This window comes from Medicago sativa, chromosome 4, assembly GCF_051527215.1.
Source record: "Medicago sativa cultivar Bolivia chromosome 4, Bolivia_mono, whole genome shotgun sequence".
Taxonomy (NCBI): Eukaryota; Viridiplantae; Streptophyta; class Magnoliopsida; order Fabales; family Fabaceae; genus Medicago; species Medicago sativa.
The window spans coordinates 19,671,935-19,683,964 of NC_140752.1; the positions used below are offsets into that span (position 1 = coordinate 19,671,935).

At 34.1% G+C, this 12,030-nt stretch overlaps 1 protein-coding gene and 1 pseudogene across 2 annotated transcripts; both read right to left on the reverse strand.

Moving 5' to 3' along the window:
* Positions 1–462: 462 nt before the first annotated feature.
* Positions 463–5,993, reverse strand: LOC146927033 (TMV resistance protein N-like; annotated as a pseudogene). The gene is made up of 6 exons (XR_015005575.1): positions 5,470–5,993; positions 3,574–4,669; positions 3,203–3,478; positions 2,272–3,075; positions 720–2,174; positions 463–646 (listed from the first exon to the last, which is right to left on the reverse strand). The product of XR_015005575.1 is annotated as a TMV resistance protein N-like (transcript).
* A 3,959-nt stretch (positions 5,994–9,952) lies between these two features.
* LOC146927034 (TMV resistance protein N-like) lies at positions 9,953–11,793 on the reverse strand. Its single transcript, XM_085700440.1, has 2 exons — positions 11,305–11,793; positions 9,953–10,971 (listed from the first exon to the last, which is right to left on the reverse strand). Exons 1-2 carry the CDS (start codon positions 11,757–11,759, stop codon positions 10,158–10,160), a joined length of 1,269 nt encoding a protein of 422 aa, XP_085556566.1. The 5' UTR covers positions 11,760–11,793; the 3' UTR covers positions 9,953–10,157.
* Positions 11,794–12,030: the final 237 nt, after the last annotated feature.

Sequence of the window (12,030 nt, forward strand, 5' to 3'; positions counted from 1 at the left end):
TGCAAAATAAAATCATGACTCCAACTAATTCATAACAGAGTCCTAACAGTGAGCAAATTTTTATGATTGTTTCCAGCTTCACCTTCACTATCTACAAACTATAGTACATATAGACATGGAATAGTTATCATTTAGCAAAATGAAAGAGAAACCTCGATTATAATATGGATTATCCATTTTTTATTTACACGCACGTATCTGAAAACCACCACAACTTTACAAGGACTTTTATCTAATAAAGAATGGTACTTCACAAGGACTTTATCAGTATGTCAGACTTACAAAGCCATCAAACATTGAAACTGTTTGTTTATCATCCTCAATGCTACGGGCACAAACAAAAGAAAATTATCTTTTTCTATCCATAACTTGAACAAATCCTATCCATGTGGAACTATTTTAATCTGTAGACGAAGATGAGACCCTTAAAGACCTTCTACCAACCTAACTTTTGCGGACAAATTTACAAACTTTCTGCTACAATTCCTTCTCCTTAATTCTCATAATAATCATGTCAATCGTCCTCTAAATATTTTTACAAGACACAAAAGCTTATACAACAAGCCACAGTCCCCACACCAATAACTTCCTTATTATTGGTATCCTAAAACAACAAAGGCACCCATATGAAGTTTTTATATTGGACCTAACACATCCTTACAAAACAGGATATTGTCAGACTCGTTTTTCCAATAACACATGCGTTTTGAAAAAATGGCCATATGATGCAGACATAGAGAACAAAGCTCAAACCCCTGAACACATCATCAGAATTCGTCTTCTGCCCTCATCTTCCCATAAGGTGTGATCTTAAACTTGGTTAGAGATCCAAGCGTTGCCAATTTTCCCTCAATCTTTTGTCCTTTCAAGAATAATCTTTCTGATATATGATTTTCAGAAATTGGCCTATCAGTTTTAACAATGGATGCCTTCATTTTTCCGTAAGATCTATTAAAGCTCATAGCATCTTGCTCTATCGCACTCATTAACTCATCCAATTCAAGATTGTAGTTTCCTTCCTCCAAGGATTCTACAAGGCTAGAAGATGATGCTTCCTCTGTACCTGGAGGCTGGCATTTCAATTCAACAACGGTTACCCTCTTGTTAGATCTTGATGCTTCCTTGCTTTCCCAAAGTTTCCATGAAAGTTGGCATAGCCTCCTCAACAAGGGTTTGTAAAATGGATCTCCAAATTTTATCTCCAAGATTCCCCAACAGCGTCCGTGTTTAGCTCCCAACATATCATCATTTTTCAAAATAATAGCCACTCTGATGTCCAAGCTGTTTTCTTTCATTAATTCCACCCGTGCCCTCAATAATCTTTCCGCAAATCCGCCTGCAATTTGAAGATCTTCAGGAGAAAAATCAGTAATATGTTCTGGTACATTCTCGTTTATCATCTCTAATAATTGAACCACATCCTCCGCAGAATCTTCATGGTCTTGCTTTAGACTTGCCTCATAGCCAGAGGAGGAAGTCTCCTCTATAATTTCAGCCTTGGCATTCCTCAAAGCCCGCAAAACCACTTTTAAAGGCCTGACTGGACCTTCTGATTCTAATAGAGGAAAATGCTCATTAAACATGTTCCTTGGGTTGAAACTTTGTAGCAAGTGTTTCATTTGCTGCTCTGGAGATCCCTTTGGAACCAAACATGAGGATGGCATGTAGGAAAAGGAGTCGTGATTGGGAGGTTTGAATTGGATATCATCCATGCTTGTTTCTTTCTTGTATACATAAACTCCCCAATTAGTAAGAATCAAGTCTGAAACATGTTGAACCTGAATGGTCTTCCAGTCATCTCCAAGATTTGCATCAAGGTGCTGCCACTCTTCATCACTAAACAAAACTCGTAGATCACACAATAGCACATGATCTGCCCCAATATTAAAATAACGGCAATCCCTGCCACAAATTTGTCGGCCATCAATAAACAAATGGAGGCTAACGTTGTGCCAGTCCTTTACTTCAGTCGTCAAATGTGTAGATCCAACCAATTTTGATAAATTGTCTGTCTTTTTTACTTCCTGGAACACCAATGCTAAAGCAGCAACCGGGAACTTCCAGCGAGCCGGTAAAAGCGGAATACCTTGAGTGCGAACACAGTCAAACCATTCTGGAATCTCCCTTTTTGGCATTGCCATCACAACTTGGAATCTTTGGATCTCTTGTGATACCTGTGATGCCAAAAGATTTTATTGTATTTGCATCAACATAGTATTTAAAGATTGATAGTTTCTTGTGTTATGTAAATAATGGAGAAAGAAGACAAACCATAGACCAGAGAACACTAGATGCCTTTGAAGTTAAGGATTGACAGTATCTTGCATCTATCTTCTGAATATTTAATGGAAGTTCCGGAATTTCTGTAAGATTCTTGCAAAAGCTCACGTCAAGACTTTTTAAGTGCAAAGATCCTCTGATGCAATTTGGGAGGGATACAAACCAATTGTGCAAAACTTTCAAGTCTTCCAGTTTTGGAAAAATTTCAATAATGGAATTAACATTGTCATTTGATAGATTAGCTCCGCTAAAATGGAGTGTTTCTATATTTGGATAGCCATTTGCTCCTGAATGACGCTCTTTAAATCTTTGAAATGATGCTCTTAGTTGAGAGCATCCATCAATTTTTAAAGTGACCAGTTTTGGAAGCAACAAGAAGCTACTTGATAGATCTTTGAGCTCTTTGCAAATTGACATGTCCATATGCTCAAGCCCTGTAAGGTTACCAATAGACTTTGGTATTTCCTTAATGGCGGTGTTTATCATGTGAATCTTTAATGGCCTATCCATCTTTTGTATTACATGTGGGAAGTGTTCAAATTTTTTGCAGAAATTAAATGAAATCACTTGAAGGGAGGGCAAATACATATTTGGCACAAAACTTTTGAGTTCAGTGCATCCCGACGCACTTAAATACACCAGATTAGGCATAAATCCAACGGATTTATCAAACATTACCAGTTTATGGCAATTATCAAGAGTAAACACTCATAACTTTGTTGCTCCAGACAAATTAGGAATTTGAGTTATGGATTGACTATAGGAGAGATTGATGAATGTTAAGTCCTCAAAAATCTGCAAAAGTAAAAATTTAAATTTCTAGAGCATACTTAGTTAAGTTAATTTTAAAAACTTTCTAGTTATACCGACAATATTACCGCATGTTAAAACAAAAAGAGAAAACGGAAAGTAATGTGTAAACCTGAAAGGGATTTTTCAATATCATAGAGCTATGAGGTAACTTGAAGTCAACGATTTTGTATGGATAAAAATTTGGCGGGAAATCCTTTGATGGGTAGCACTTCCAATCGAGTAGTCGTAAACTATTCGGCAAATAACTAGGTCCTGATGAAAATAATGTATTCCTAACAATCAAAATTCTGAGATTTTTCATCTTCTTAAAGGAAGCATCGTCCCAATGATCTACTTTTTCTTGTTTTGGGGGATGAAGCATTATGCCTTCAACTGCAGTACTTCCCTATTGAAATACATGAAAAATGGAGAGAATTGAGACTAAAAATATTTGTCGAAGTTCAAAAATAAATGGTTACTTATGAAAAAAATGATTCTTACCAAGTTTCCTTTCAGCACATCAAGAGCATCTTTATGAGACCTTAATCTGATGCGTTCACCAGGGTTTGAAGTCGATTCTTTCCGAATAATCTCTCTACCCATGTCTTGTATTAAATCATGCATTTCTAAACAACCATTTTCATCAACAATTAACAGACATTTGCTAACAAATACTCGTATAACTGGGTAGAAACCACAAGCATCGAGTATCCTTTTAACATAATCCCATCTTTCGCCTTTGAAAACACAAGCAATGTCCAGAAAAACTTTCTGGTCCAAGTCAGATAGGCCTTTGTAGCTGATTTCCAGTACACGTTGAATCTCAGCATCTGGAACCTTTCTATATTTCTGCAGTTCAATAGGCCATTCATGTATGCTCTTACCTTTCAAATTGGTTCCTATTACTGTTAAAACCAATGGAATACCCTTTGCATAACTTATTGCTTGAGAAGAGATTTTTGCAAAGTTTTCTGCAGGTCTGCTCATATTAAAGGCATACACACAAAAGAGTTCAATGGATTCATGATTATTTAGCTCTTCGAGTTTGTATGTTTTAATTTTAACATCATGCTTATGTAGAGCATCTATATCTCTTGTTGTTACAATGATTCTGCTACCAGAACCAAACCAATCATGTCCTCCAGCTAATGATTTCAATTGCTTTACCGAATGAACATCATCCAGTATGAGAAGAACTCTTTTACGGGCAAGTCTGCGTTTTATTTCAGAGCTTCTTCTATACGTGCTTTCCATCATGGTTTGTGTCTGCTCACCCATCTCAGACAGAAGTGTTCTTTGAAGATCTTCCAGTCCCCTAGTGTTTTCATTTGATTTTTCTCTAACATTAGCAAGAAAACAAGCAGCTTCAAATCGACGCCTGATCTTGTTATATATATCCAAGGCAAATGTAGTTTTGTCTATTCCACCAGCTCCATAAATTCCCAACATGCAAACAACATCAGAATCAATATTAATAAGAGATTTCACCTGTTCGAAACGAGAATCGAGTCCGACTAGGTGTTTAATTTGTAAAGGTGTGGGAGGTAGTTTAGCTGAGATGTCTCTCACAATCTTCTCAATAAACTCAGATTCATAGCTGCATAGAAATACAATATGATGAATGAGAAATCAAAACAGAGTGTGGAGAAAATGATTCAATGCAATATATTTCTCAACTAAAAAAAAATAATGAGAGATGATAATTTATACACATACACTCCTTCCGGAATGAAATATAAGGAAAAAGTGTAGTTGAAAAGTTCATGTATGAGGATTAATCATATACATTGATTTTTAATTTTTAACTATCACTTTTGAAGGTATATGTAGCCTCAGTTCACGTAAGTTGGGTGAACTCAGTTTTCATACATGTACAAGGAAAATTTCGGTATTATCATTTAATTTTAATTTTAATTAAAATTGGGTGTAACCAGGAATTTTTGGGGAGTGACTAGAAATTGTCTTCCAATAAGTGTAGAGTAATTCTTCTATTCTGGTAGACTTTATAATAATAATATAATATAACTTTTGTTCACTTTTTCTAATAACACTCTCAATCCAAACAGACATGTTTGGATAATTTATGAAAACAACTTATGACAATTTTCATAAGCTTTTTTCAACTTATTTTCGTAAGTTCTTCAATCTAGCTTATAAAAATAATTTATAGCCTATACAAAAACCAATTGCCCATCATTATACCCCTTTCTATAAAAATAGCTTGGGAAAGCTTATACATAATCACTTATCATGATAAGCACTTGTGCTATAAGCTGTAAATAAGTTGTTTATCTAAACAGATTCTTAGTCGTATGAACTTACTACTGTATAAATTATCACTACATGCTTGAAAATAGTTCTTCCCAAACAAAGCCTTAAAGGTTTGGGATAACTTACATATCGTCCTAGTAGTGTAGTCCAGAAAGAGCACAAACTCTTTTCAAAGCAAACCTCCATTTCTTCACCTTCTCCGATTCACTTCCAAATCTCTTTTCATGTTCAATCATTGCAATTTCATAGCTCTTTCTCTGATGCCTAACATCAGAAGCTTCAACCTTATAAAATATAACAAAAACAGTTTTCCCTTTCATCTCATAGTAACAGTCAACGATCTTAACAAGTTCATTAAGGCACCAAGTTGAAGAAGCGTAGTCTTTACATAGAACAACAATTGAAATTCTAGAAGCTTCGATTGCTTGTAGAAGTGAAGGTCTGATTTCGTCGCCGATGTTGAGATTTGGATCGTCTCTGAAGACGTTGATTCCGTAACGGAGGAGTGAACGGTAGAGATGATCGGTGAAGGAGTAGCGAGTTCTGCCTCTGAAACTGAGGAAAACGTCGTGAGTGAAATCTTCTTCTTCGTGATTCTCCATTGGTGGTGTGATGATTATGGTAAGTTTTGATTTGAAGTTTGTGTGAGTGGAACTGTTGAAACATTTGTTTGAGTTTTAAATGAATTTGGAGCTTCAAAAGTCAGAAGAAAGCGGGATCACAATGAACCGGTCTACATGATGGTGCTTGCTGAGTTAATTGGATTTGACTTTTTTATTACTTAATCTTTTTTTAAAAATATTTAATGATGATTTAAAAAAAATAACGCATAATTACTCTTTTCTTTACGACATTAACTACATTTCTTACTTTAAATGAAATTGTTAAAGTGAGATTCATAGGGGAAAACAACGTTTGACCAGTGTGCATGCCTCTACACATGAGCCAGATTAGTCGTCCACCATTGGTGGATCGGAAATCGGTGCGAAAGCAACAAAAAAAATATTGATAAAGTGACATAATTTAGAATAGATAGATAGCCTCGTTTAATATATATATATATATATATATATATAGGGGTTTGCTAGGATACACCCACTAGTTTTTATTAAGGTGTGTTTTAGCAAAAATATAACTAAAAAGTTGTTAAATACACCTTAAGGTGAATGTTGCTAAAACACACCTTCTAAAAAATAAGTGGGTGTATGTTAGCAACTCCTATAGGCATTTGCTAGGATACACCCACTTATTTTTTAGAAGGTGTGTTTTAGCAAGTTATAACTAAAAAGTAGTTAAACACATCTCAAGGTGTAGCTTGCTAAAACACTCCCACATAAAAACTAGTGGGTGTGTTCTAGCAAATCTCATATATATATATATATATATAAAGAAAATAACCTTTTCAACTATTTTGGATAGATTCTTTAAAAAAAAAAGACTATTTTGGATAGATAGACTCATTTAATATTTCTCTTTCTGAAAATGTCATCAAATTTTACACATATAACAAATAAATAGCAATAAATTTAAATATTAAAAAAATGTTACAAACACTATGAATATATATATATATATATATATATATATATATATATATATGATTTTTTTTCCTTTATCGTCTAAAAGGAGTAACAAATTGGATGAGGTTTGAACCTCTGACTTTGCATATATTATGCATTTTCCCTGCCAACTAAGCTAAGCTCATAATGACTTAAACAATATTTTCTATAATAAAGATTGTTGTCGGCATTATAAAAAAAATTATATTATATTTTTTTGTTATATTATTGGTGTCATTGAAATAAATAATCATGATTAGTTTGGTTTATTATAACTTGAAAGCAACAAACATTTATATTTTAAATTTTAATAAAAATCAAAATTTCATATAAAAAAAACATCATTCATAATTATATAATTTTCAATATAAATTATAAAAAAACAATTTTTTAATCACCGTATGCTAGAATCCAGCAAATTCAAATTCAACTATTATTTGTAGTAAATCTAATCACCGTATGTTTGTTTTGTTTTTTACATTCATATAGGCAAATTATTTGTTGTTTTTTTTTTGACGTTAAAGACAATTTCAATAACGAAAGTCTGGCAATAAATCAAATGCCAAGACTGCAGAAATACAAGGCGGAGTTTCTTCTACCCATATGCAATCTAAATTCTTAAGAACATATTTAGCTAAATAATGGGCAGCTTGGTTGGCTTCACGCCTAACATGCAAAAAATTTAAACTTCGAAAACTACCCTTAAAACTAATACAATCTCGAATAATAGAGCCAACATAGTTGGAAGATTGTTGGTGAGCATTCAACGCTAAAACCACATTAGAAGCATCTGATTCTCCTATATGATTCAGAAAAGACATGTCTTTTGCAAATTCCAAACCCTTCCGCATAGCTAAAGCTTCTGCAACCTCTGAATCTGGTAATGAACAGACTTGCCAACAACTAGCACCAACGACAACACCTTCATTATCTCTCACCACAACACCAATACCCCACTTATCACCCTCTATCGGACCTGCTGCGTCAACATTAAGCTTATAGAAACCACTAAACGGAGGTGTCCAATGAACATCAGATATTGGCAAAATTGGACCTCCACTCATTGTCTCCACCAACATTGTACTAGCACTCTTAAAATTCATAATAGATCTTTGTGCCTTTTGAATAGTGGCAATCACATCAACATCAGTCCCCTCAAAACATTTCTTATTTCTAGCACACCATATCTCATAACACAAGGCTAGTACATGGACTATAATATCCTCATCGACATCAATAATATTTTTCTCTAACCACTTATGAAAAGGAACATACCTGGACTCATGGAAATCAAATACCACCCCTAAAGAGGAAGCAAACCATATCTACTTTGACCAATGACATTCCATAAAGAGATGTGAGATTGTCTCATTATGTTCCCCACAAAGAACACACAATGGGTCACTGCTTATTCCTCTTTTAAACAGATCATTTTTTACTGGTAGTTTTTCATGTAGAATCCTCCAAGAAAAGTGGATGTGTTTTGGAATACTTTTTATTTTTCATAATTTTTTCCACACTTGGTGATTATTGTCTTGCATTGAGCTATGTGAGCCATCTGTTGCACGCCTTGCCTTTAAGAAATGGTATGAACTCTTCACAGAAAAAGTAGCTGACCGTGAAGCACCCCAAACAAATTCATCTTGCAATTGAGAGAATGAAATTGGCAATTGAAGAATTTGTTGAGCCTCAAAGGGGAGAAAAGTTTCATTAATTAAAGGAGCATTCCAACATCGAATATCATGGTGAATGAGATCTGAGACAAACATAATATCACAATTAGGGGGTTTAGGGGACCAAATCTTGTGTCCATTTTGATAAGGAAGCCAATTATCCTCCCATACATTAATTAGACGACCGTCCCCTACTCTCCAAATACCAGCTTTCTCAATAATATCCACTCGTGCTTGCAAAATACTTCTCCATGTATAACTTGGGCAGTAACCTGTTGAAGCTTTCAAGAAATTGCTTCTAGGAAAATACCTTGATTTCAAACATTGTGAGATCAATAAGTCGTCGTTGTGCATAATACACCAACCTTGTTTAGACAACATAGCAAGGTTAAACTCATGAAATGTTCGAAAGCCTATTCCACCTTTCTTTTTTTCCTTACATAATGTCTCCCGTTTAATCCAATGAATTTTACGTTCACCTTGTTTGCTACCCCACCAGAACTTACTAATCATACTTTCAATATGCTTGTCGTAAAAAATGGTTTTTGTTAACAATCAAATGTTGATCGATTAAAGATTAATCTTGCAAATATTATATAATTTACTTTTTAATATTAAAATAATGCAACAATTGAATACATAAAAACATAGAATTAATTGTACATGTGTAACCCATGAGTAATATGATCTAGATGTAGGACATGTGGCGACAAAACATCCAAAGCTAAGATTTAAAAACTAAAAAACAAGTATTTGTTTAATAAAATAAAAGAACAAATCACGTAAATCACATATCCTTCATGAGAAACTTCTGCCCCTCTTCCTCTTGCAGCCTAATTTCATCTCCCTTACAAACCAATTCTTCTTCACAATCTAACAGAGGAAGGTTATGGGTACATGGTGCTGCTGAAAATGTAAGGAAGCTACTGCTTCTAAATCTAATTGATATAATGACGACTTTTGAACAAATTGATATAATAATGATGCTTCTAAATCTAAATAGTGTAGATTGAAACAAAATTTTGAGGACTAGACTAGAATGTTAAAAAAAAACCATACGTAAACTGCAAGTAAAGTATATTGTTTGATTAATTTAAACTGCAAGTAAACTGATATTTAGAATCAATATACAATTTATTGTCACATCATTAAATTGGATTACATCATTAAATTGGATGATCAAAATTATAGATTGGTCAAATATTTAGATATGGGAGACTGAAATTGCGCAATTAAAAATAAGGAGATCAAATTTACAATTTTGCCAAAACAGTGAATCAAAATTGCCTTAAAGTCTAACATTTTATGCCACTCGCAAAAATTTGCAGATAATATTCACATCAATTGTCATAGTTTTCTTATTTTTGAAATCCATCATCAGCAGAACAAATAAGAATTGTTAATCAAGTCCCGAAGTCGGTGTTAGAACTTTATTCACAGCAAATCTAAGTACCTTTGAAAACGTTCTTTGAACCTTGAGGTATGACCCTTGTCAGTCTTGGAACCTAAACTTACATAAACTTTTATTAAAAAAAAATTGGAATTGTTGATGAAATTGGTTTGACATCGCCCTCAATCCTTTTCATAAAGAATTAACCAAAAAAGAAAAAGCATTTGGAACATTCCTATATTTCTCCAATTCCATTTCACATTCCGCTACACTCAAACCCTTGAAATTGGAGCCTAGTGCTTTCAAAGCCCTTGGAAAGCCCTTTGCAAAATTCACCACATGATTGCAAATATCTGCATAGTTATCAGCAGGCTTGCCCATCTTAAAGGCAAGCCAACAGAAAAGTTCAAGCGATTCACATGAATTAAGCTCCTCCATTTTATATTTCCTAATAGCAACATGATGCTTATCTTGCTCATTTTCAACTCTTGTTGTTATAATAATCCTGCTACCATAACCAAACCAATCACATCCTCCAGCTAGTGCTTTCAACTGTTCTATTGAATCGACATCGTCGAGAATCAAAAGAACACTTTTATGGCTAAGTTTGTCTTTAATTTGAGAGTTTCCATCAAATGTAGTGTCCTCCATAATTTGCGTCTCCTTAACAGTTTCATACAAAAGTGTCCTTTGGAGGTCTTTTAGACCATTGATGCTATTGTTGTTCGACTTTTCTCTAATGTTAGTAAGAAAACTTGCAACTTCAAATTGATGTCTGATTTTGTTGTACAAGTAAGAGACCAATGCGGTTTTGCCAATTCCAGCTTCTCCACAAATTCCCAACATGCAGACTGAATTATTATCAGATTCAATATCTAGAAGTGATTTCAACCGTTGAAAACGTAAATCAAGTCCAATAGGGTGCTTAATTTCAAAAGGTACAGGAGGGGGAGGTAATTTAGCAGATATGTCTTTAACTATCTTTTTGATGTAGCCAGATTCATATCTGCAAGGAATTCAATGTATTCAGATTTATCCATATTTATTTCATTTTATATAAGCAGTATAGTTATACTGGAAAAAATATCAATGACTTGGGCCCTGCGAAATTTGGATAAAACATAATTTTCAGCTTATATCATAAGTGTTTATTATGATAAGTGTTTATGTATAAACTATTTCTACAGATGTCGACTATTTTCACAGGTTCTCCTAAATAGTTTCACAAAATTTATGTTAATCGATAAACTTAAATAAGTCAATTCAAACAGATCCCTAAAATCACACGCAAATATTGAATTATATTCGCTCACGGTTGTAGAAATATGAAAAATCTTACTTATCATCCCTGCAATGTTCTCCACCAAGATCACGGATTCTAGACAAAGCAACCTTCCATGCTTTCACTGTCTCTGAATCTCGTCCCAAACTTTTCTCATGTTCAATCAAACCCCTTTCATAGCAATTTTTTTGAAGCCATACATCCGATGGTTCCATTTTATAAAAAATTACACAAACATCTTTCTGTTTGGTATCATAACAGTCAATGATCTTGACGAGTTCATCAAGACACCGTGTGGAATACGCGTAGTTTTCGCAAAACACAACCATCGAAATTCTGCATTTCTCGATTGTTGTTGTGATGTCTTCACTACTGTATCTGACGGTTGTGATTTTACTGTCAAGCAAGGCTTGATAGATGTAGTCGGTAAAAGTTGTGCTGTTTCCTTTTGGTGAAGAACTCAAGAAAACATCGTTTGTGTAATCTGAGGATGTTTCTTCGTGATTTTCCATGGTAGTGAATATGTCTGGAGCATGAGTGTGTGTGTGTGTGAATTAACATACTCCCTCTGTTTCAAAATGAGTGTCGCTTTAGGCTTTGGCACACAGATTAAGAAATGGAATGAAATAATCATTGGATACAACGCTTTTACTATCCTTACTTTATTAGAAAAAGACAAACTTAAAGTTGCATTGAAAATTGTGTGAGAGAAGTTTGAGAGGGTAAAGTTGGAAGAAAAAAATTAAAGTTGTATTGGAAATGTAAAGCGACATTCATTTTGAA

Coding starts and splice junctions, on each gene's coding strand:
- LOC146927034 (XM_085700440.1), bottom strand. CDS start 11,759: ATGGAAAATCACGAAGAAACATCCTCAGATTACACAAACGATGTTTTC. Junction 10,972..11,304: donor GAACATTGCAGGGATGATAA/GTAAGATTTTTC, acceptor AATTCCTTGCAG/ATATGAATCTGGCTACATCA.